The 27,685-nt window shown below is 33.1% G+C and overlaps 1 protein-coding gene across 2 annotated transcripts in view; it reads right to left on the reverse strand.

Annotated features, from left to right (window-relative positions):
• Positions 1–229: 229 nt before the first annotated feature.
• LOC124359817 (octopamine receptor beta-2R-like) overlaps positions 230–27,685 on the reverse strand; it is a 352,308-nt gene continuing 324,852 nt past the window's right edge. For both annotated transcript variants that reach the window (XM_046812873.1, XM_046812872.1), the window contains 4 exons: positions 9,800–10,659; positions 8,870–9,057; positions 6,148–6,318; positions 230–4,807 (listed from right to left, as the gene is read on the reverse strand). In XM_046812873.1, coding sequence (XP_046668829.1) covers positions 4,492–4,807; positions 6,148–6,318; positions 8,870–9,057; positions 9,800–10,429 — 1,305 coding nt within the window. In that variant the 5' untranslated portion in view covers positions 10,430–10,659 and the 3' untranslated portion in view covers positions 230–4,491. The remainder of the gene's footprint in view (positions 4,808–6,147; positions 6,319–8,869; positions 9,058–9,799; positions 10,660–27,685) is intronic.

The raw sequence follows: 27,685 nt of genomic DNA on the forward strand, positions 1-27,685 counted from the left end.
AATAAAAAACCAAAAAAGAGAACAGACCAAGAATAACACTATTTAGAGAGCAACCCTTGAGCCCTATGCGGCATTGCTCTGTGACTACGTTCCTTTAGGTATAGTTTAGTGTACTCTAAGCAGCACATTACTTGATCTCAAGAGTTCATCCAAAAACAGTTGACGTATAATAAACAATGTTAACATCTAAACAAAAAGAATGAGAAGGCGTTAAATGAGAAGGCTACAAGATAGTTATAGTGTTTATTCTCTGTTTTATACATTTGTATCACTCTATATTGTGTCTATATCCTGCAGGTAACTCCAACTCGCGCGATATATACAAATACAAGACTCTGGCATTAGTAAAAATAATATCAACTTTTGTTAGATCTACACTCACCACATTCAAGTCTTCTAACTGCAACGTACGACGATTGTAGACACCTAATATAGCGTAAGTCTGCTACACACAAAACAACACGCTACAAAACGACTATGTACAATAATTTGTGCTTTTCCCCGTTTATCGCTCGATAATATTAGAAAGGAACAAAAATACTAAAACTATGATATTCGTTGATTAAAATGCAGGCTTTTATTAATGTAAGCCGTGCACAATAAAGGAAAAAGGCACCAATATTTTATTCTTGTGATACATATTATTCTCATATGTATATTAACATAATACCATTGGTAAAAAGACATTTTATTATTATATATCTATTTGTAGAATGACTAAGAGTATAGTACTGCCCAAAATACAAAATAAAATATACTGACATCCGTCAGTTAGGCATCATTACATTTTTTTGTAAAATATTGATGCCATTTTCAACATTAACTTACGTTAGTAGCTAGAATATAACTGCTAGAGCTCGGTCTAATATAATTTGTGTTTAGGGGCGATTGTCGAGCTGGTATTTTATGTCGGTGTGTCCCAATTACAAAATACTCAAGATTACAGGCAAGATTAATAGAGTTTTAAGAACTACGTTTTGTACATAATAAATGTATTTCATGTATGTACTGAAAAAATAAGAAATGAATTATTGCCAACTTTTATATTGCTGCATGAAATTTATTAAATATTTTGCAGCACTGTTCTATATTTAATAGGAATACCTAACAAAAGTTTATAATTGTCTGTAATACTTTAATGATTATGATAACTGAAAAGATACGTGAACAGCATTTAAAATTTAAATTAATCGTACGGTAATACGATAAAAACGATCTCGTAAAAATTTGGTAAATTATTTGCACTGTTATTAATTGTGTATGATTCATGCAAATAATTTAAATTGAATGTCTATTTTTGTGTAAAACATTTGACCTAATCATGGTTATATTGCAGTTTTTGGCTTTTTATTTTCTGTCACAGATAAATTAACAATTTAATGTGTTTTTTGTATTTTAAGTCGGTTATGATAATTTGTAAAATTTAAATATTATCTATCAATGTGCAAATATCAAATTACTATGAAATATTATGTATAATATATATATATATATATATATATATATATATATATATACATAAGACTATGTAACTGGTAATGTTTTAGAACAAGCTAAATGAATTTTACTATAGGAACAATAATACACATTTTTGTAAAACTTTAACTCAGATTTAAATGACTCAAAACATAAGAAGTAAATAATTATATAATAAAAGTGTGGTTTTATTATTTCGCCTGAGGAAAACAGAGTATGTAACTTGAGATAAAAGACAAAATGTGTTTATACAACTGAAAATATTGTGTTATACACAAATAAGGTCTCAAAATGTGACGTAAACGATTTTATTCTAATCATTGCTTAGCATTTTTATAATAAAACTTTAAAATACATTATCTTCCAATATTTGAAAGACCCCAAACAAGCCGTATTTAAAGCTAATGTTTTACACTTCAAAGGCCTTAATAGTTTTTATTGTATGTTCCTATTAATTAATCAAAGTTAACAATATCTGAATCGATAATAATTAGTACCCTTCCTGTAATTGCAGGATTAAAGATATTATTTATTTGTTCATGTACAAACTATATTTATTTTAAATTCCCAGAAAGTAGGATTAATAAAAAGGTTTGAACGAAGTGGAACCATTGTACACACCGACCGAAGAGGTACTGCTAGGTTGGACCATAGTTTCAGACAGACCAATCACTGACATTGAATAACAACATCGAATTGTGTGAGGATAACGTCCATATTTCCGTAAATCACAGTACACCGGCTATATGACTAAATCTTACAGCTACTACAGACATGCACGTCACATACGGATCGATATTAGTATGTTACAGAGCTTTGGTTATATACACTATTCGAATTGAGTAGGATTCTGTAGTGGTGGCACTAACACAATGAAACATCATATTGCGTCATGGTTAAATTATATCAAATCAAGGATATAAATAGGTCACTAAGTGTTTAAGCAGGATGAAATACTTGCATAATGAATACAGATAAATGTAGAAAAATCATAAGCAAATCTAAATAAAAGTGTCATTTAGGGTCTTGACGCGATTTTTATATTAAAATTTTTGAATAATAACTCATTCAAGAATATTTAAAATTTTTATTGTAGAAACATAAATTTGACAAAATTTTGATATTTCGTAACTGATTATTTATAATTTGGTTGTAAAAAACTTTGTCACATTAATATTGCAGGTAACAGCTTTTGTCGTAAAAATAGTGTTATAAGAAGAATATGTTATTTGACGACCAACTGAAAAAATAATTCTTGTTACAAGTTTATGATTGGACCAACAACTATAATTCAGTCTATTTGTACTACATATTACCTATTTCAATGGGGAATTTTTCTCATCGAGTGTTAAGGAGTAACTTCAATCCATGTAGATGTTTTGAAATACACAAGCGTCACTTTGATATTTTCAGCCAATATATATATATTGTTAAACTATAAATTGCGTCGAATAGAATGTATTTGAAAAACAGTTCTGTTGTTACCATTTTAATGATTATGCTTCAAAACAAAGTTGCAAGTTTTGGAATAAACAAGCATAACATTTATATATTTTCAGGAAACATTAAGATTGTTAAAAGTCGCACCAAACAGAGTGTGAGTTTTTTTGAATAAATAAGCAATACATTTACATATTTTCAGGAAACATTTCGATTATTACAAGTTGCGCCAAAGAGACTGGAACCTTAGATTCTTTAGCCGGTCTTACAGTGCCTATTAACAATTTTAATAATTTATTTATTACACTGTAGTTATAATTTATACAACTATTACGCACGGTGACAACGAATAAATTTGATATTAAAAATTTCATGCAAGACAACATTGTAATAAACACAATCTTTACAAACACATTTTACGTAATGTAATGCTGAGTTGTATCAGTGATATTTATACACTGAATGAGCCACACGTTTCATTGCAAATGCCATCACATAACACTGATCATACCAATAAAATATGGACTGCACTGCATAAATTTGCATGATCTTTTTATAACGGTTACTTAAATGCAGATGAGTATAAAATATAGTTTAAATATCACAAACCTACATTAGTTATATACAATATATTATTTATAGTATATAAAAACTATAGACCCGTGAGTTGCATCAGTTTAACAGCGTAATTCACCATGAGGAGCGAAAAACTATGTACAATAAATAGTTAAAGATAATGATCTTAACTATAAAAAATACTTATTGCTTTCTTTTGGGAAAATATAACTATAAGTTTTACAATATTTACAAATAAATTTTACTACTTAGGTTTGTTCGTCTATTAAGAAAAATCGCCCAAAATCGGTGTAAGTTAATAAAAATACCAGTACTGACTAGACATCACAGGGGAACTTGCTTCAGGACCGAAGTAATTAATCGACGATTAAAAGGACAAAAAGAGATAATGTATCGACAGATTTTTAAGTAAGCAGCTTTTCCCTCTAAATTTCGGCCAAGCATTAGTATATTAAACTATATTTGGCCCAATTATATGTTTTCACGTTAGAATGGTATTCAAAAATAAAACAAAAGTTAATTTGATACATAACTAAGTAATTTAGAAAACTTGATGTTACACAAAGTTTTGTTTGTTACACTTTTTATTGCCTAGTATAACGAACAGATGGAAGACAGTTATTCTAACAAGTTCGCACGTGGACTTTATAGTTAATAATACTGTCTTATTAGTTTAAAGTAGTATCTTAAGTAGTATCTTATTATTATAAACAGAATATCTGAATAAGAATTTAACAGTAATAGTTTTAAATAATTGAACTTATCGTCAGGGCCTAAAGTATTTATAAAATGGTAATATTATTTGTTAATTTTGTTACTCTAGTAAGAATGTCCGATAACGCCTTCTCGTACGCTATAATACTGAACAATACTTACAATTGTCAACAGTATATTTTCTTGAGAACCACGTGATCGTATAATGCCACGCAGAACTGGGAAGCGATTACTAGCCACTACATTACTCAACTAATGAGAGTCTCTCTATACGGTCTGTTCGTATCACAGACTAGAGCCGAGTTCGCTGGATCTCCGCCGGTCGATGTGCTTTAGGTAGGTCTCCGAGTAGATAGACCGGGTCCTGTCGTCGTACCGGAGGCTGGGACGACGGAGGTCGAGAGCGTCCAGGTCCGAGGGTGGCCGCCGGCACAGACTGCAGAAAGCGCACTGCAAAGTATTCTTGAAGGCCTCTCTGAAGTCGCGGTTGAAGTAGGCGTAGATGAGAGGATTCAGAGTGGAATTGAAGTATCCGACCCAGAAGACCGTGATCATCACTACGTCGGGATACTGCACGCCAAATACCACACTGGTGACGTACCTGAGACATAGCATGAATGTTTAGTATGTGTATATAAGATTGCGAATGGTGTTGAAGTATCCGACCCAGAAGACCGTGATCATCACTACGTCGGGATACTGCACGCCAAATACCGCAATGGCAGTGTACCTGAATAATTGTAAGGACATTTAGTATGCGTGGATAAGATTCAGATCATCCCTAAGTTAGGATACTGCAAGGTACATAAAACACTGTGGGCGGACCTGAGACATTGCAAGAATTTATAGTAGGTGCAAATAAGAATAAGAGAAGTTTAGAAATAGGCGACCCAGGATACCGTAATCATCTCTAGCTTAGATATATTTCCCGTATAATACCGCAATGCCGGTGACGTACCTGAAACATTACAAGAATATTTAGTAGATGTAGATGAGATTGAAGGTGGTTTTAAAGTAATCAACCCGGATTACCATTGACCAAATACAGATAACCAAATCGAGATATGAACGCCAAATACCACACTGGTGACAAATAATGCTTAGTAGGTTGGGAGAAGATTGAGGGTGGTATTGAAGTAGCCGACCCAGAAGACCCTGGGTGGGTACATGACGGAAGTGAGGGTATTCTAACAAAAGGAGTTCTAGCTTATCTTAGTTGAGGTTTCTAATTTCTTAATTTATATTCTCGGACAAAAAAAAATATTTTCGTTACATGGGTTTTACAACTTAGTCCTCTTACTTGTATGTTATTTACTAATTTGGGGAACGAGTAAACTAATCATACTGAAATTGATGAATCCAACATCTAGAGCAAAAATAATGTCAGAGAATTTGCTGTTGGATTGTAGTTGTGTTGAAGAATTTAAAGTTTACTTCTAAACTAGTCTGTACTATTTATATCTTATACTATGGCTACCGCTATATAAGATAACAGCCAAATTATAAAATGCTGTCTACTTTTAAAATTATATTTTCACTAAACTTTTAGTTATTTAGTTGAGAGTTCTCATAACTGTATAACTCATAACTTATTTTGATATTTCGATTAATTCTGGTGAAATAAATAGGTGAAATTGTCCTAATTTACTGCCTGTAAATGGATATAGACTGGTATCGTACTGAGTATGCGAACTGAAAAGTAGGACAATAGAACAATAGTATACTTTGTAACAGTATAAAAGTATATTTCTGATTATAAAAATATTGCCATTTAAATAACATTAGATAAAATGGTTAAAATTATACAAGTATAACTAATTAACCCAGATGGTGTTTTAATTAACCAAAACAGTTAGTATTGAGTTAACCAGCTAATTTAAACGTCGAAATAGTTTCGTGTTGTACTGTAATGTATCAGATCATATGTTGTTTATTACTTACCAGGAGAAGAAAGGTAACCAGCAGAGTATAAATGTCCCCATGATGATTCCTAGGGTTCGAGCAGCTTTGTGTTCTCGCTTCATCTTGATGATGTTGCGGTCTTTGGTCGGTGTGGACTGCGCATGCGCGGGGCCAACCTCGTGTAGGGTCAATGTTTTGCTGGAGCCACCACTATCAAATTAATAATATTAAGTAATCTCAGAAAGGAAAAAGGTAAGTTAAAATTAAAGATTTGTACTTCTACCTTGTAATGTGCCCCTCTAGAGCACCCCTTGTATTGGTTTCCTCACATTTTGGTTAAGATACAGCGACAGCTCTATGCACCAATGAATTTATATTCTGTATAACCTATAGCGATACCAATGTCAAACGAGTAGGGTACCCATCGAAATTAAATTTCTAGCATTTAATAACACACGCATTGTTTAGGTTTATTTTAATTTCCTAAATATTTAATAACGTGAGGTGAATTACAAAGTCATTATGACAGTAGTAAAGGCATTTTTGTTGTAAAACATTAACCTCAATTCGTAATAATTTTTAAACTAAATGTGCATTCATATTAAATGTTTGCAATCTGACACAAACATAATTGATTCAAACCCGATACGACAGTAGTGCTGTCCATATTGCCGTTTTAAATGTTAATCACGGCAGTGTAGTATTCAGGATATAGTTTTAGAGAAGGAGTAAACACTATCATCGCAATTAATGTCATAAGTCCGAAACTGGTAATAATACGTATCTGTCTGTACAAGTGATTTGAAGGCCGCCAGGTGTTTAAGACTGCAGGTTTGAACCTGATAGAAGCTATAATAGACGAACTAGGAATGTTGTCCACATCAAGACTGAAAATATTTCCACAATTGTGATAGCAGATTTTTGGCGTGATTTTAACTGAAAATTTGTGTGTTAGCTACATAAGTCTGAGATCTAAGACTCATTTTATGGGCGAAGTAAGATTTCGTAAATTCATTGACGTATTTTGTGTTATTCTACCTACATGAATAAATTACCATATATATTTCTCTTCAACTTGCATAATAGCACGTTCAAATCTAGTATGACGCAGTTATATTATAAATATCAACTAGCAATAAATACTGTTCTTAATCATAATCTTAATAAGTGGTGGTTCGGCTATTGGAATATCTCCAGATCGGGTAGCAAAATTTATAAACTCAAATTTATGTTTGATGCACTTAATCTTTTAGGAACCACGCTTAAATAACCACGCCTGTTTTAAATGAACTGTAATTGTAAATATAATTCAGTAATAATTATAAATATAAAATTTCTATTAATTTATTTAATGTATCTGTATAAAGGTTTAATATTTTTACAATATATGTATAACGTAGAGAAAGAGTTCATCTACTAAACAATGTACAACTATTTCAAACTTTTATCCTAGTGGCTATACGGTCTGATGTATACGCCTATAAATTATGCATCTGATATGTCAAGTCGGCGATCTGGCAGCCAATCGCTGTTGCTCATTTACCGTAACCAGGGAACACGTGTGGTGTGGAGACCACAGAGCCGAGCAACATTGTTCCCTGTATCGGGATAAACGCAGATGTGGCCTGTACGCTTTGCCAACACTTCAGAATGGACGCAGCCCACCTGCCCGTGTCCGTCCAGCCCTAGCCGTCAATACCACGTACGTAGAGTACGGCTATAAGGACATCGCCCGCCTCTAGTGGCCAACGCACCATCAAATGCCAAGGGTCTAAGAAGACATTATGAATCTACACATTTTCATTATAGCTTTAAAATGGAAAATTAATAAAATTTAAAATAATATATCTTTGCTAGAGAATTAGACATTTTTACTCTCTAACATTGCGAATATGGTCTTCAACCCCGTGCCTTGATATGTGTCTGCGTTGAACATATCAAGTAGTTGCTATTGACTTTTTTGAAATTAGGACAATGGGCTAGACCGGAACCACGGCCTATTCTGGTGGAGGAAACCTGCTTGTTTTTGTGTGTTAAATTGTGTTCTTTAGTGAGATATGACCATGTCATATATCCTAATTTTATTTAATTAAAATTAAAGTGTATCGTAAATTATTGAAAATGCAGTACAGTTTTATAAAGTTAATTTTATTGAAGGATTGTAAACGATAAATGTAAATTTAATAATTATCATACACAAAACTACTACATTAGTATTATTCAATCAACATAACAACATTACATTCTTCGCAGTTATGATATCGTTTGTGGAATTTTCTCCTTTCGTTCATACAGTTCCTTCTAACGTTTGTATTCATGCCGCCATACCGTTTGAGTATTAACGACCTCAAATATGCTAGTGAATGTGTGATTGTATAAAATTGTGTTTAATAGGAATAAGTACTTAAGTTTCACTGTTGTATATATTACTTTTCGTACTGTCTAAGAAACATGTACGTAATGAATTTAAACTTCTTTGTATATAATCCCTTAAATATAGAATGTTTGAACTTCCTTTTGATGTTGCGAGACTTCCTTCAATTTTCAGAATAACTAATTGAGAAGACGGCAGAAGTTAATGATACTACTTTATATTATTATCGAACTGTTGACAATATAAATACAAATATTGGAAAGAATAAAAAGCGTACCTCTAACTACATACCTCCATCGAAATACTCATTCACCTTTATAAATATCACTGGATTTTCAGATACCCTTTATCCAAAAATTCTTCAAGAGATCCACAAATTAAGCCTACCTTGAACTAAGAGCCTCTCCGTTGCAGTCCCTGCCGTGGCTAAGCAGCGCAGGGTTTCCCAGCCGTGAGTGAATCTGTTTCTCTTGGCGGTTCGCCTCCTTGAAGATGGCAAGGTATGTGAAGATCATTATCGTGCATGGGATCCAGAAAGAAACGGAAGACGAAAAAAGTGCGTACCACGGGTTTACCTAAACAGTCGGACACAGGTGATGCATTAACTGTTCTATATGATGTAAAAAGAACATTTAGGTGAAAAACAACTGAAATTTTATACACAATCTAAAATATATAAGATTGTAATTAGATTATTAATGGTTATTGAGCATTTGTTTGATTTCAGTGGGAACATTAGGACAATTGCAATGAATGACATGAAACTGGTAAATAAAGTTTGTGATGTAACCGTGTTTTTCTTTTATTTCAATACATTAGTACCAAAAGAAATTGTCATTGGGTAGTTATTTATTCTATTTTACTAACAATACTCATGACGGGGAGAGTTAAATATTCCTTCTCACGCAGATGAAAAAATCTTTAACGATAATGAAACTTCGTTCTTTCTAACAGTAACACCTTAATCAAATATCTCGACACTCGAATTAAGAATCGCTATTAGAAATACAATGGCCTTGCTCAGATGAATATGGTATATCGGTTTTGCTGTATCTAATGTAGATTATACCGTGATATATAAATAAGCTAGAGGTGGGATCCCAAAATAGCATTTATCAACTACAACTGCGCTCATTATAGAATGATTAGCATGATATCGCTCTATTGGAGAAAGTGTGATGTTGCCTGTGGGAATTTAAGGCCTACTAATGGAATAAGCAATATCTGTACTAAATGCTAAATGTATTTTTATATTTCTTAAACTGCAAATTACAACAAGAAAAAACTGTCTGATAATCAATTATAATTTATGTTTACCTCAAAGTCACACTCGTTAGGCAGTATCTTGTGGTCCTTGGTGGTGTACCAGCCGCAGAAGATAGGGGGGAAGGAGATGACAGCGGGAGCGAACCACGTATTGATGAGCATGATGGCGACCACCCTCTTAGTCATGTTGATGGGGTACTTGAGGGGCTTGACTATGGCGTAATACCGGTCCACACTGATGCAGCAGAGATGGAGGATGGAAGCAGTGGAGAAGTAGACGTCCAAGGAGTTCCACACGTCACACATGAACTGACTGAACATCCAGCGCCCCGTTAGTTGTAGACTAGCGTTAAACGTCATCACGGCTATGGCCACCAGGATATCCGCGAAAGCAAGTGACACCACGAAGTAGTTGGTTATCACCCTCAGTTTCCTATGCCTCATGACACTGACGATGACCAGCAGGTTACCGAATATCGCACCGATGATAATCATCCCCATGACGCTAGCCTTGAACACCAGCAGCAGCACGTCAGTCCACTCTTGCTCCTCCTCCGTCAACGTCATATTTACCGCCATCGAGATATTCGTGGTCCCGTTGTAATTTTGGGGAGATATCGCTGTCGAGACTATATTCGAGGAGTATTTAAAATTGTCACCTATATCTCCTATTGACCCCATCTTCTAAAGAATTGAAACCTACATTAAACCAATAATAACAGCGTCTTATTATTATTAATCTGTTCAAGAGATTTCGCTAGACTTTCCATTTTAAGCACCGGCTGCGGAATCTACAAAAGTGTACATATCTAACAAAAAAAACGGACACAACATAAAATATTTATTACGATATGCGCTTTGACTAAGATATGTAGTCTATCACTCTTCTGCGATTCAAATCCTTCTTGGACCTGAAACAGATAAGCAACCATTAGCGAAGAGAATATTAGGTGTTAAGTTTGTTTATCTCTACATGTTACATGTTGTAGTTATATGTTGATACATAAGTGCATCATGCTACTCTGTTATGATACATCTGTAAGATTATCTATTCCGTGTTGTGGATCTCTATTATGTTACAGTTATTTAACTCTCTAGATATCAACTGAGTTATAAGATTAGTTATTAGTCAATCACTGTCTATATTCATGTAGTACACTCAAACACAAATGTAGTCACATTCAAAGTACACTGTGTAAGCGAGGTACTAAAGTACGGACGCTAAAATAATCTGCATTGCTGTAGTATAACCCTGTAGGGGCGAGGAATAGTGTCAGAAACAATGAATAGTTCTGTAAGATTAAATAGAATGGAATGCAGTGAGATGCTGTGGTATTGCAGCTACGTATAGTAGTAGGAATACTCCGACCGGTTTATAACCATTCTGCAGACAATAAGACTGATGAAGCTGTCTGCTAATTTTAGAAGCGATAACTGAGCTACATGAAGACATACTGCGGCAGCTGCCGCTTATTACAGTAGCCGTGGTAGTTGTGGTAATTGCTTCTGCTCTTTAAGATGTCGGCTTTGATACACAACATTCTCATGTACGGTTTTGTTGATTATTTTATCTCTTTTACTACAGTAAATGTTGGAATATAGTTAAATGTAAAGAAATTGTTCATATTTGATTAAAGGAGCTTTAAAATCAAATGCTGATAAAAATTGCATAATAATAGTAAATTTTCAAATAAATAAATAAAATGCCTTTAATTACAAGCGTTTCTCTGTTACAAACTGGTTTTCAGGACAACTCAACACAAATCATAATTTTCTAACTGTGACTTTTACATACTTTTTAAAAAAACCAATGGAAATACTTCAGGAAACCGGTGAGGTTATTATACAAAACACGAAAATCTTTTCGACCTAGCTCAAGCGTCACTCCATCGAAATAAATCTTCCGGTCACAGCTGTCACGCTGCGAGACCTCATCCTGATGCCTTAATATCTCACTCAGATATTGGGGCTCCATAAATAGGGACACTTTGTGAGTCAAGCTGTCCGCAGAAATCACCCATGCGAAGTATGTTAACAGCAACACGATGCTGTGACAACACGTGATCATTCCGTCTCAGAGAGAACACAAAACTCAGAACTGTGTAATTTTTTTAATGAAATTAAATTTCAAAGGGATTGTGCATGCGAAGGTGTTGCTAAGCGCTAGGTTCATAAAATTATTTTTTAAATATACCCTTATAAGTACAAAGAAAATTTTGACGAAGAGAAAAAAAAGAAAATTTTATTGGATTATTTAAGAATTCGGGAAAACAGTTGTAATATTTAATTAGTCAAAAGTTACCTGACACTAAAAAGCTGTTGAAAACTTCGGCTGAATATTTGTTTACATTTAAATTTTAGAAAATATTAAATACATAGTGCTTGATCAGTTGTGTAATGCAAAGAAGAAGTTGCTATCTAATTTTACTTTAGATTGCATCAGTGACAAATGAAATATTTAATGAATTGGAAATAATATTTAAACGCTGTTGTAAACCCCAAATGTATAAGCAAAGCTGTGAAAGTTTGCACATAGCTCTCATAACATTGTTTATATAATTTTTATTGTATCTAAAAGGAAAGGAAAGGGATGGTACCTCTCTCAGTCAAAATAGTCTTTTTAAGCTTACGTATGCAAATATTTTCTTGATCGGGATACAGAATCAAAATTACTTATGTCATCAAAAACATCATACACCGAAAATAGGTATTTTAAAATCTAAGTTTGATTTCAAAACCTACATTTGTTTATTTTTATATTTAATAGAACAACATAAAGTCAACTGTGGAACCCTGAATAAATTAGACGGGGAGTAATTTAAATGGACGGAACAGACACTTTTTGACCGAAGTAACTTTTTCATCATTGGTACAAAAATGCAAAATCTAAGTATAGCTCTTGAAATGTCTTATATAGGAACTAGATTCAAAGGGCTGGTAGTAAATGCTTTTTGACCGAAGTTGGTCATGAAAACCAACATACGTATATATTTTATCGAGCAGGGCAACAAGTCAGACTCAACTGTAGAAACATATATCAATTAGTCCGGAAATCAACCTAAACTCTCGAAACTGAAATATTTTAATTTTAGTAACATTTTAGTCGTGTAATATGTTTTTTCGTTCTTCCAGAAGTACAATACAATTGCTGGTAGTGACAGTTTTTGTGCCGAATAAACCTTTAAAAAGTAACGTATATTTATATTTCCTTGATCAGGTAAATATTTTTGACGAACGGAAAATTTAATTTGGCGGTACTTGCTCTTTTTGACCACAGTACCTTATCAGTCGTACATTTTCTTCATCGAGACAATAACACTAAATCTAACTATGGAGATAGAACAATTTTAGGCACAAAGCAAATAATAAGGGCTAAAAGTAGGTACTTTTTGATCGATGTTGGAGTTTGTTAGTACATTTTTATGATCGGGTCTCTAGACAAACTATGGAAATGCCTTAGACAGAAAGTGAATTTAGACAGACACTATTTTACCAAATTAGGTTTTACAACACACACACATGCGTGCGCGTTTACAGTAGAACCAGTATAATGTTTATCACAGTTTTGTATTTTTCAACCCAACCATGGGAAATTAAATAAATGAACATGATGTGCCTGCTTCTATTTGAAAAATATCATAGAACTCCGTCATATTACATCATAAGTGCTATCACTCAGAAGGCTGCATCTTTGATTTTAATATTGGGTGTGAAGCCGCGGGTAACTGATATTTTCTGATAAATGTATCTTTTGTCACATCAAAAAATTTGTATACAATAAAATATACAACATCGAATTTTACTTCATATCGTATATATCAACGCTTGAATTTGCCACAGAAAACATGTTGAACAGGTTTTATTTATGTTTACATAGACGAAGAACGACGTGATTAGAAATAAACGACGGTTTGTTTACATCCAATGCTTTGATACGAAAGATGCGTGTCACCGCGGCTACACACGAAGTGATGGCGTGTTGTGGTGATGGATATTCGTGATGGTCAATTTGTTTACTACCGAGCAGCTACAATTCGATGCAACGGACAGGCTGATGCTCGAAAACTTATATCGAAAATATGACTCGATTATTATTTGTAAAACAATGTTATTTCGTTTCTATCTAGTTCTATAAAAATAAAATATGATCAAAAAAATTTAGTGATCGATTGTTTACTGTACATTAGCTTTCATTCATGCACAGTTTTATGGAGAGGCACATAAACAACAGTAAAATATTGAAAAATACTTCAAAATATGGGATGTAAACGATTTCATAACATTCAATAAATCTTAAGGAGTAACTTTTGATATATTGGAAGTTCACTGTTAAGGAATTTAATGATCTGGTGTTTCATAGAAAGGATAAATGTCACTATAAACCACTATAAAATTATTGCGTTGTCGATAAAATCCAATATGTTGTATGTTCTTTATAATAATTTCTTTCCCCACAATTATTATTGGACCAATTATGAAATCTTCCAAAATTCCCTCCTACTCTTATGGCTTAGCACTAAATTTGGTCTATTTTCCTGCCATAACAGTTTTTTTTATGAATAGGCATTTATTATCTCTAAAAGAATGCAATTAAACATTTTCTTACATAATAAAGTAATGCGACAAAAAATGTATAACACCAAATTAAGAAAAACAAACGGAACTGTTCATTTGTGTAAAGCTTTCTTTCTCTCCCTTACTACCTTACTCAGTCTCCCTCATCCTCGCCTATTACTTTCTTTCTCTCTGCTCGCTCCATCACCATCCTTCCCTCCTTCTACTTATCTGTTTCCCTGCGATATATTTTACTATACTCATTGGACGCACACTATAAACTAACTGATCTTAAAATAATGAGTAGCTTAAACAATATTTTACATTGCTTCTAAATTATCTGCAGCGTTTATAATACTTTTCGCAATTAACAATTTTAAGATTGAGTCTTTCAATTAAGGAGTTTGTACAAATAAATTTCTGTACACTGTTAAAAAGTAATAAAAATGTGTATTATATATTAAGATATAAATTCAATTGTTCAAATAAATTTTATTAGAATCTAATTAATACTATAATTATTCGATGGTTATATATTATTTGATACATTTAGCAAAAGATTAGAAACGAGAGACATAGAAACGAGATAAAATAAAATGAAACAAGCTTGAAGATCAACTGAAAGGGTTGGTTTCTGTCTTCAAGATGTAAAATATGCATAACGCTTTCAAACCAGACACGTCTTTTGTAGCTGAGCGTCTCTCAGTGACAAGTTTGTCTTCGTCAAAAGGATCACGGACGCTGTGGCGTTACTTTTTGCTTTGAGGTGTTTAGTAGTAATTCATTTAGGTCTAAAATAAAAGTAGTTATAATATGTATAAAATTAATTAAAAATACGCTATTCATTCCGTACTGATTTCAAAAATGTAAATTACACATGTACATGTTGAAGTGTAACAAGATATCTGCTTGAAATTACAATATTGTAAAACATAAAAACCACTTCATGTAAAATATAGCTTTGGTTTATTTATAACAATGGCTTATTTCCTGTAATCGAAAATTTCAGAATATGAAGCCCAGACCCATTGTCATCGTATATATGCACACAAAATATCTCAACAACGACAAAATCGTTTTGCAACTTATTATTTTGATGAAACTTTGTTTTATTGCATAAATGTATAACAAAAAATATTAACTTTTGTAATAGAGTGACAGTTAGTTAACTACAAAGGCACAAATATGTACTATGAGAATTATTTAAAATCATAGTATTAAATCCTTATGTACGTGAGAATAGTTAAGTAAAAGTCCTATACATGTCAAATAAAATCCAAATTAGTAAAAGCACAGCAAGCTAAACATTAATTATCACATCATAGAATAGTGAAACTGCAATAACTAGGATATGAAACTTCTGCTCAGTAATATATTACTTATATCTGACTGATAAAGAACTAAAACAAGTATAATCCATTTCATACAATACATAACTAGTCAAACATTACCGTTAGTGTAGACAAGGAAATCTGCGATAACTAAGAGACCTAAGTTCTGCTCTGTAATGTTACGTTATATCTAACTGAACAGAGATGAAATAAGTATAATCCGTTTTATACAGGATAGAACTCAGCCAAAAGTTACCGCTGATTTAGAGTAGTGAGCTTTTGGTTTTTTTTTGACTTATTAGGCATACCCACCCATTACTCTTGCATCGAAATAAAAAAATGTATAGGAAGGTAAACTAAAAAATCTATCAACAAATAATTAAAAGAATATTAAAGTAAGTGGATAATTGCTTTATGTCGAAGAAGTGACTGAAACTGTGTTTGAAAGTTAGTTAGGCGATATAGTTAGAAGTCCATTCCAGGTCAACGTTTTCAGTATGCCAATATTACTACGGTGCAAATAAATCTATTTGAGACCTCTGTAACTGTTAAGATTTATTGACTCACACCCTCCCTAAAACCTACACTACTACTATATACAAATCTAATCGTACTGTCTGTGTGTTCAAGTATATGTGTTACCCAAGCACCCACAAAACTACTGGATCAATCATAATGGAATTGTATATGAACATTCATAGAGTCCGAGGTTGATATAATACTTTTATTTCGAAATTCCTTCAGGCTACGCCTGATAAGTCACTAAGGGTACGGAACATTCCAACTTAGTCAAAAAAGATGCATTACACCAAAGAAATATTATTAATTGAAAGAGTCTGTTAAACGCAATAAACTGTTCAGTTTAAACATTTTTTTATTACAGAACAAGTATATATTTAATTAATTCCAATTTAATTAACATAATTACACGTTTAATTAACCAAAATTGTAAATTTTGTTAAGTTTATGCCTTTGTAGTTTATTTTGGTCTTAGTAATTTTAGTTCAATGGTCGATTTTGCTATAAAAAAATTTATATAAAGATTATATTTTTTTATATAGCCTACATACACATATCTGAGAAGCCTAATTATGTCAAAAAACAACTAAGATGGATTTTTATAAGTCTTTAAATTTATAGTAAAAGTTAAAGTAACTTTGTCTTTGATATTTGCCTTCCAGTATTGAACAAATACAACATAATTAAGATTTGCTGAAATGTACTGTACATTTTTTTTTTACTTTTTAATTCTTTATAAACTGAAATTTAAATATGAAGAATTGTCACTATCAAACTTACTCGTTCTTTTACTCTATAAATAATACTTTCGCTTGTGCTGGTGTGTTCTTGACTACAGTGACAACGCCTCAGCTCATTTTCTCCTGTCTGAACTTCAAGTTGTTGTCATGTATGAGAAAATGTACTCTTTCTTGTATGTTGCTTTTTGTTTTGAGTGACAGTCCATTACCGAACGATATAGGTTTTAAAGCCATTTTTATATAATAAGATATTTTATACCTAACGAAGAGGATAGATTGCAATTCTCAAAACATAGTTTTACACATTTTGTAACATATAATTCATCTTCATGAATAGTAGAACACAAACTAAATAGGCAGACAATAGATAGTCGTAAATGAAGTAGATGAAACTATAATAACAACTATTATACACTGAGTTCTCAGTTAACATCTAATTCCAAGTTAAATGAACTTGAATTGTCAAACTTGACACTTGGTAGTAACAGAACAATTAACGGGCCATTGTTCTAGGACACTGTTGATTTATAGCACTTCTACTGGTACTCATGTTTCCAGACCTTTAATCCATTGTTAGCCCATTAAATGTAATGCAGTATGTCCTATGATATCTTTTTAGGTATTCAAAGCAATAATTTCGATTGGTGAATTTCTAGAAATATTCAAATTTTATGTTGGGAAACGTTTTAGCGTTTTTAGAGTAGTTTATAAGCCAAATCTTTACAGATAAAATGTTATATACATCCTCCTTTTACAATTTTTCAATATTTCAGGTACTTCTATATCTATTTTGTAGTAGTTCAGATTCGTTTGAACTATTAAAAACTCCTAAACGAGTATATAAAAATATATTCAATATGTAGGTTTCAGTAGGTATGTTAGTTTATGACCGCTCGGGAAACATCTCATAGAGATATCGCAGGTTTTAATCCTGTACAGCATCATCGATCTTGCACTGAAATGTAACGCTTTTCCCTGTTCTACTGTTTAATCAAATCCTCGCTCAAGTCTGGCCATTGTGGACGGAAATAAACTGTTAAACGAGCCACGCTTTTATTTTTCTTTATACTTTTATGGTTATAAAAGAAGAAAAACAAGCTAATGGAGATGTTTAAAAGTTTGATATATACTTATACATTATATCCGTTTTTATATATCCACAAAAATAGGTTATTCTCTTCAAGAAATCAAGAAAAAGCCATGGCACAATGGTTGAAAACATTAATAAATTTCCGTGCTTGTAGCATATTATTATAGTATAAAAATAAAAATATTTGCAACAAAAATGGAAAGAAAAAGAGTGTAATCAAACAAGAAAACAAGCATTACAAATAAATGCAATAGATTAGTATCTGATGGCACGTGAATCAGTAAAAAAAATAAAATTTACCTTAAATTAAAACCTCTAGAATGTTTTGTCTGAAGAACCAGTGAGTGTGAGGTATAAAATATTTTAATTTATTGAGGTATACATTTAGAGAGATTTTATTGACACTTATATCATGGTGTATACATTTTAGAAATTCTTTAGTTCATATAGGTTTATAGCATGACTGGCTAAGTGGTTTTGCACTGTATTAGAAGACCGCAAAAACATATGGTATATATATTAATAATCGCAGTGCAGTACATTTCATCCATGCAAAACTCGTATAGTAATCGCAGTTTTGACAGTTTCCGCAATTGGCCGGCGTGGTGCTGAGTGTACTTGTTAGCTGACATGACTGGACCTTAAGTGAGAGTTATGGCGGCAGCTGTGAACTGACATTGGACTTTTAACTAACTAAATTGCTCTCTCTCTCTCTCTGTCTCTCTCTCTCTCTCTCTCTCTCTCTCTGTCTCTCTCTCTCTGTCTCTGTCTTCCTTACTAAGTGTAATATAAACAACCAAAACATTTGTCGTTTCTTTGCATGCAGAACTGATCCATTGATCTTTAACCCTTTGAGTGCCACAGCGTCGCTAACTTTACGATACAAAAAGCGTATAAAGTGCATTAATTGTTAAATATAATCGTGTGGTGGTACGATCAAATTTGGCTAGGTTATCATTTATATTTCGGAGTTTCTTGACATACATTTCCTGAAGACAGAAAACGAATAAGAATTTTGTAATTTTGAATACACTCCAGGAGACATTATAGATATTTAAGGTTATCGAGGAGACAAAAATTATTGTTGGTCAATTTTTAACCTGGAAAGAAAAATTTGCATAGATAAAAAAGCATAATCTTTATTTATTTCATATGATGTATTCCTTGCGGAATGGCATGATTGTTAATGAGTTATACCTCGAGCTAAGGAGATTTTTCATTGTGTTATTACATACGATGTACATACTTATATCTTACATGCAACTAAAAAAGAGTTTCGTCATATTTCACACAAATAATTTAAACCTTTAATCGTTTTATGGACCCAGATTCAAGACCTGGAGAGCTTTAGTTTATACCATGAATTGTTTGTAAAATAATGGAAACAATTTTCTGTGTGTTTTCCAACACAAATATATTGAGATGCTACGAATGATTATAAAACGTATGGACTATACCAAGAAATAGCCAATTTTATTACCCTAATACATAAACAATAGGCGTTAGAAATGATACGTAACGAAGCTGTCTTCCACTGTTATAAATTGTTATTGTTTTATCAACTAAAAAGGAACTTTTAGAGTGTAACTTTTGAAAAATATTGTAGCGAAACCGATTAATTTTGTTTAGAGGAATTGAATTAACTTAAACTAACTCTTCTGAACTTCAAAATAACTTTCCAATGTTATTGTGAAACATAAATTCTCTTCTCTATGACTGAACGGATTAATAAAAAACAAAACTAACAATCATATTAAATAAATTTATACGTATAATGCTCACTTTATTCCAATAAACTAACATAAGTAGATGCATGTATTGGTAATACCTGACTAGTGTTGAGCTAACGTTACTAGAATGTATATACGAAAAAAGAACTTATCCTGTGTATGACATAAATAAATGAGTACAAATAAATATTTAGTAAAAGCCAGTTTAAAATAAATAGTAATCATAGTTACGTGTAGTTAAAAAAAATACCCACGTAACGTAACTATGATTAGTTTAATCGGCATTTTTTGTTCAGACCCTCTACAGACGTTCATGTTTCAGACGCTGCACAAAGCAGAAAGGGAAATGGATATGTACTCAACTTTTCAACATTATCAAATATTCATGGGAGAGAAATTGGGACGGGATATAGAACTTTAAAAATAGGTAACATCATGTTTGTATATGTGAATGTATATTACTTAAATATAAAAACAAATTAAGAAGTTCATAGAGCGTGTTGCAATAATTATTGACTGTGGGTTTCCGGTCATTTCTTTAAACACGTATACGGGAAATAAATGGCTCTAGAATAATCATATAAACTGTATTCCATTTTTTGCACTTTACAAAGCGTCAGGATAAGAAATTGTTACTAGTGGTTAATATGAACCACATGCCATACATAGGGTTACAAGGCGCCTCTTCTGCAAGTAGTCTTAAAATTTTGACAATACATAAGTTTATTGCTAAGGCTCGAGAAACATGAAATACTAATAAAATTTACAGTTTAAACTTTTTATTCTACTTCTCTTTTGTCCATTGACCATACACCCAACGGATGAAACCATATGACCGCTAAATACGATAAAAGACATAATTGTATCAATATTATATTGTAACCAATGCGTTTGCAATTAACGCCATATATATATTTCATCAGTAACTGAGCAACCAGCCAATCTCGTATAGGCCTGCAATATTTATACATTTTTGTATAGTTAATAACTGACTAAATCGCAAGGGATTAAATAAATTGCGTAACTTGTTGTTAATTAATATTTTTAATGTAGTGTATTTATTACAATATTTTAAAAGTATAATTAATGCTGTATACTTAAATAATGTTTTTATATATATATATATATATATATATATATATATATATAAAGTATATATGAATTACATGAACAAGCAATTTTGTATATTAGTTTATATGTGTATTTATATGATGAATGTGACGCTAATAAAAAATTTACGTGGTTATCTGTTGGTTTAAAAACAAAAAATTAGTTGCAAAAGGAAATCGAAGTCTTGAGTTCACCTCAAATAAAAGGTGTTGTTGGAATTTATGATTTAAAGCCAAATCCTTGTGCTTTGATCCTGCCTTGAAGATTTTACTTTCACAAAGGCGTCTGTTTGTGAAGTGATCATCGCATCCTGGAGACCTTTGACATACAAACAAACAGCATCCCACACTACTCCAGACATTTGCAATACACTTTACATGTCTCGGAGTGTAACCGAAATCTATTTTCTGAATATTACACAGCAGGAATAGCTGCAAAAAAGTAGTAATACAAACTTTTAAATGTGTATGATATGTGCATAAACAATTACTTTAAACACGTGCTATTATTTTATTATTAGGTTATTTTAATAATAATGATAATTTATATTAATATAATTTATTAATATTAATTTAATATTAATATTATTTAAATTAATAATTTATATATTATATTTATAATATTTATATTAATTTATATTTATTGGTAATTCTTATATAAATAAAAATGCTTACGTATCTATGTTTTGCAACTGCCTGCAAATCGTTTTAATTTTAATCTATATTAATATCGTAATAATATACATACGACATTTTCTTCGTTTGTTTGATTTGCTTTCACGCATAAACTATTCCAAATGCGCTGAAATCTTACATGGGCATCTTTAGGGTCCATTGAAATAATTATACTTATGCTTTTTTTTTCGAAAATACCTCCGGGCTACGTCACCCTTGGATTCTACAGGAGTGCAAAATGTTCTCTTGGTCTGTAGAGTTGCCCAATATTACTTGATAGAGCCTGTCAAATGTTATAAACTGTTCTGTGTCAGCATTTTTATGACTACAAAACCATATGTGTAATGAATTTAACCACTATTTTCAATTTCTGTACATTTATTATGACTAAGCAAAGAACTACTTGATAATGGTGATACTTCTTATTTCAACCGTTCTGCATCCGCAAATTTGAGATCTAAGTAAGTAAATATCCAAGTAATACAATAAAAAGTTTTATTAGGATATTCTTTTAACTGTACATTTTAACAAATATTAAGTTGCGAAGCCTACTTGCAGATACCAAAGACAAAGTTAATATGTAACTTTTACTTTAAAGACTGTTATAAAACCTATCGTATTTGTCTTTTGAGAGAAGTTGACTTCTCAGACCTATATTTTATGAGAAAAAACAATAAAACTAGAGTAAATTTAATGGCTATAGGTAATTTAAGCTATTTAACATATTTCCCTCATCGTGACAAGAAGGTAAACTCAAAATTAGAGTCGGAAATATAATTAACTCAAACCAGATCTGTTCACAACCTTGCGAAGCCTGTAAAACTGTGTGTGAATCCAATATAACTGTTAGTAAATACAGTTTTTAAATTACATTAAAGTTTTCGTTAAGTGCACTTATACCACATCTAATTTTGAACATTTTATTACGGACCATGGATTGTTTAAATACTCTATTGTTTTTTATATTATGAAACGCTATGTAAAATGAAATTATATGGTATAAAATTTTTTAGTATAGGAAATGGGTTAACCATGTCTTCACATCTGTTTCTTAAATATTTGATAATATATGGGCTCACTTTGGCGCCCTATTGTCTTGTAATGGGGTCTTGAAAAATAAATTAGTTATGAAAGCAAGCAAACTGAATACGTATTTTGTGGTTAAGGAGAAACTGTCTGGTAGGATGGTAAAAATAATTTGTTATGTAAAATATTACTCCCGACAAAACAGTTAATAACATGACAGATTTTATTATTCACACATAGTGTGGTTCTTATAACAGTAAATATAATTACTGACATTAGCGAATTATTAAATCAGTGTACGCCAAATAAGTATTGAAAAGTTAATGAATGAATCACATTATAAAATCTAGTTATAAAATATGTAAGCAAGTTGTTTGTGACATAATCGTCACAGTTCCTGGTTAACAAATGGGAGTTTACAAAACTTGCTGAAACGAAGCTGGTAGTTTGCAAGCGTTACTTGAATGTATCGTATATTCGGAGAGTAAAATGAATGGGACCTTGCGGGTTAATAAAGTCCCGTACCAAGGGAAAATGTTCTGGTCCTGTAAACGACACATTTAACTTATGGAAGGGACTTCCTCTTTAGAGCCTGTTCAGTTACCCTTTATGTTTATCTAAGCGTTGACATTTTCAGGATGCAATCGTTATAAAACTAAATAAAATGTATTTATATAATAAACACACATTTCTACAATTAGGTAGAATTTGTATACAAAATCAGCTTATTGTAATCGCCCTAATGGTAGCACTTACCAAAGATGTCTGCATAACTTTACAGATAAAAACCTCCGTTCAAAATGTTTTATGTATATTCATATAATATGTGCTTTGTGGGGACGATAAATGGCTCGAAAAATACTCCACAATTTAAAACTGTATAAAACATTTATTTTGTAAATGTCTTAACTAAGTTACTCAGCCAGGTTGGTATGCCATTTGAGTTTCAATATGGTAGCCGTCTAAAATATAAGAAATACAACTTCGTTATTTATGAACTTAGAAATGAAGTGAACTGTTATGCTTATAAGATTTATGATGAAAAAATAATAAACCATTGTTTGGTATCTTGAACAGTTTTTACGACATCTATTATATGTAATTCTCATAAGTAAGTTCCTGTCACTAAGGACTTTATATATGAATGTTCAAACTGGAATTTATATAGGAATGGGACAAAAATGGATCTAATAAGAGCCTTGGCCAGCCTTGTACGTCATTTACTACATTATGGCGGAAAGAAAAAAGTTCACAGCTCCATTATTTATAAACCTATAGAAAAAAAGTACAATTAATTTTAGAATGCGCATAGAATGTTCTAAATTTTTTGTTATAAAATTGGTTCTTGAACGGTTCTAAAGATATTGAGTATATAAATCTCATGAGAGTTAGTTAAGAATATTTCAGTTGTGTTTAAACTACTGATCGTCTCAGTGGTTAGTGATTTAGATGTTTCGTGCAGCTTCTCTCGCATGGATCTAAAGTATCAAAGACAACCATATTATGAATGGAATCTTAATCATTTTGCGATCAAATTTTGTGGAAACACAGAAACATAAAGAGTCTATCTTTCCAATTAGAATTGAAACTCTAAGCTACAGGTAAAGATATAGATGGCGCAACATAGCTATGAAGTTAAAAATGTATAAATACAAGGACTCTGTTAATAAGGTGTTTTCAGTTTTAAAACAGACACAACAGGCGCAACATAGCTATGAAGTTAAAAATGTATAAATACAAGGACTCTGTTAATAAGGTGTTTTCAGTTTTAAAACAGACACAACAGGCGCAACATAGCTATGAAGTTAAAAATGTATAAATACAAGGACTCTGTTAATAAGGTGTTTTCAGTTTTAAAACAGACACAACAGGCGCAACATAGCTATGAAGTTAAAAATGTATAAATACAAGGACTCTGTTAATAAGGTGTTTTCAGTTTTAAAACAGACACAACAGGCGCAACATAGCTATGAAGTTAAAAATGTATAAATACAAGGACTCTGTTAATAAAGTTTTAAAACAGACACAACAGGCGCAACATAGCTATGAAGTTAAAAATGTATAAATACAAGGACTCTGTTAATAAGGTGTTTTCAGTTTTAAAACAGACACAACATCTCTAGAGGTGTAAGAATCTCTCCGAATCCTTGACTACTCATGTGGAATTGTATTAATCTCCCAAGTAAAAGGTTTACCACCACTTGTGTGATAATATCTTATTTTCGTTTTACTGGTTCTCCACGATTATTAAAATTTGACCATATATTTTACCTACATAGTTTGCTTCTTGCGGCATCGCCCTTTAGAAAAGTGCAATTTGTTTATTAAATACTTGAATGGGTTTAGAAAGAAAGAATATATTATTTTAATTTTTAATTTTTTCAATTGGATTAAAAATAACTTTTTTTACTTTTATATACGTTCTAGTATTTTATAGAAGAGAAAATATTTGGAAGATGTTGTTGCTATTATGCAAACGGCAATTAAACCTAAGATATGATCAAACGTCATGTAGCACAAAACCTGTAATTATCAGCCGTCTTCCAAAAAGTAATGCTTCCTAGATAGGGGTAAGCTTTATATTTGTTCCTATTTTGTTTAATTATTTTCTTAGATTTTTGTAATTTTTCTCGTCTCTATATTGAAACCGTACATCGCCGCTCGCACACCCACAGCAAACCATCAGGGAAGCGCGCGCCCATGGTGGCGAACGGGATGCCGGATCAAAACTAAACTAGGTAAAAAAAAGAACACCGTGGTCAGCATACTCAGGTTCATTTACTAAGACACAACATAGGCCTATCTAGTCCAATATAAATATATAAGTATATATACTATAAATAAAAAAAATAAAAAAATAAAAGGTGCCTGCAGTAGTATATTCCCTCAAACAATCCTTATCAGGGTGCACCTGCATACAAAAAATTAGAAACGCCATAATTTGAAACAAGAAATGCCAATTCCACCCGGTATCCTTCGGCTAAGGGCGGGCTCCTAATGAAATCCAAGAAATAACTAAATAATATTTAAAACTAACTTAAAATTAAATAACAAAATATAAACTATATAAATGGCAACAATAACAATAACAAATAAATAAAGAATATGAGCAGGGTATCACAGATGTTGACTAGTAGAAATGTCCATCATGGTGGCCGTCCTTCAGCAGAGCGCAAAAATCGAAGGTTCTCTGCGACCACGCATGATGGAGAGATGACAGCAGAAAATCAATTCATCTCCTGGACCTCAATCAGTGAGGGGCCGTAAACTTAGCCGCACATGTTAGAAGGAGAACAGCTCAGCAAAACTAAATAAAACACTTAGTTAAAACAAAATATAAAACTGGAGCTACTCCTAACTTGTACACCACGGCTCGGAGTCTCTACCACCCTACCGGAAAGGCCAAACGCCTTCAAAAGGTCAGTGGGCTCTGCAGCCAATAAACCACACACACATACACTATATAAAACACACATGAGCCGGGGAGATATAGGTATTGAACCGGCTCAGAACTCCCCCCCCAAAAGGAGGAACTCCCCTCTGTTAATTTCTTCAAAATGAAGAACCAAACGAAATGCCTCTCCCCCCCAATGGTTGAAGAATTATAAACCGGAAACCCTGAAGTCTGCAGAAGGGAAAACCAAGAAAAATCCAGTTGGAGGCAAGAAATCACTCCAATAGTTGCGTGGGTACAAAGAAGAAAACAGGAACCTTGATCAGGAAGAAAGAGCAGAGGTGATCAGGCTCTGGACCTAAAACCCTCCCGCACAGACTAAAGAGAAATCACGGATGACTCCGGCAAGGCTTCAGATGGGATATGTGCGCCTTCCTGAAAATCTTCCCGGACTGAGGATCTCCCAGTCGGGCAGTCACTCGGAGTCAGAAACTTCAAGATGCGGTGGGGACCAGTCCACCTGTAGCAAAGTTTAGCAGCTCTTTTATCCACACCGAACTGACTGGGTGAGCCTTGCAGTAAACTAGGATCCCCCACCTGGAAGGGATTGGCAATACGACCCTCGGTTGTACTTCTCCTTACTAACTCCCTAGCCCGAATGAGATTCCGCCTTGCTGCCTCCCAAGTGGCTTTCACATTGGGAGTACCAGGAGGTGGCAGAAGATCGCTAATTTTCCAAAGGTTCGCCAAAGGGTTGTTTGGCGGAAAGCCAAATAATAACTCGAAAGGTACCGCCTTGTGACTTTCATGCTGGGCCGTATTAAAGGCAAATTGGATCCAAGGTAGTTGTTGATCCCAGGTGGTCTGATTTTCCCGCATGAAAGGCAATGAGAGCAGATCGAAGATTGCGATTAAACCGTTCGGCATGAGAAGGCTGAGGATAGAAAGGGGAAGTAGTCACATGGCGGATTCCGTGCCCAAAGCACATTCTTTTAAAGATATTGGAGACAAACTGTGAACCATTATCGGAAACTAAGGTGGCGGGGATTCCAAAGTGTTGAAAAAAATGGTTACGAAGTGCTTGCACCGTGAGCTGCGCGGTAGCACTCCGCAATGGGAACAACCAAACAAACTTGGAGAAGGCATCCACACAAACAAGTAGGAACTTATTTCCGACTTGCTACGCGGAGAGGCCCAACATAGTCAATGAAAACCTTCTCCAAAGGTTTTTCCGCCACCTCAGATGACAAAAAGACCCAACTTGGTATTTTGAGCGGGTTTACTTAGCGAGCACAGTTCACAAGAAACGTACTCGAGCTGCAATATCCCGGTCCATACCTTTCCAGATGAACTGATCCCTAATCTTCCCGATGGTCTTATGAATTCCTAGATGTCCGCCCACAGGAGAAGAATGAAAATACTGAAAGACCATCGGTACAAGAAAGCTTGGCAGCACTAACTTAGGTTTTCTCCGCTGCTTGTCACGGCAGCATAGAGCACCTCGGTACAGAAAATAAGGAGGGTGGGCACCTCCGTTTTTAAGCTCATTGATGATAGCAGTCAGCTCGGATCCTTAAGTTGGTGTGGAACAATGTCCGAAAATGCCAGAGGAAAGTCTAGGAGCACGCACACACATGGCGGCTCTGATAAATTCTGGTGGTCGTTGGGTAAGTGATACATGCGTGACAGAGTGTCCGCTATGATATTTTGGGTGCCTCGCACGTGCTGCACTGTGAACTTAAGGGCAGAAAATTTGGACTACCCAGCGA

This window comes from Homalodisca vitripennis, chromosome 4 (assembly GCF_021130785.1).
Source record: "Homalodisca vitripennis isolate AUS2020 chromosome 4, UT_GWSS_2.1, whole genome shotgun sequence".
Classification (NCBI taxonomy): domain Eukaryota; kingdom Metazoa; phylum Arthropoda; class Insecta; order Hemiptera; family Cicadellidae; genus Homalodisca; species Homalodisca vitripennis.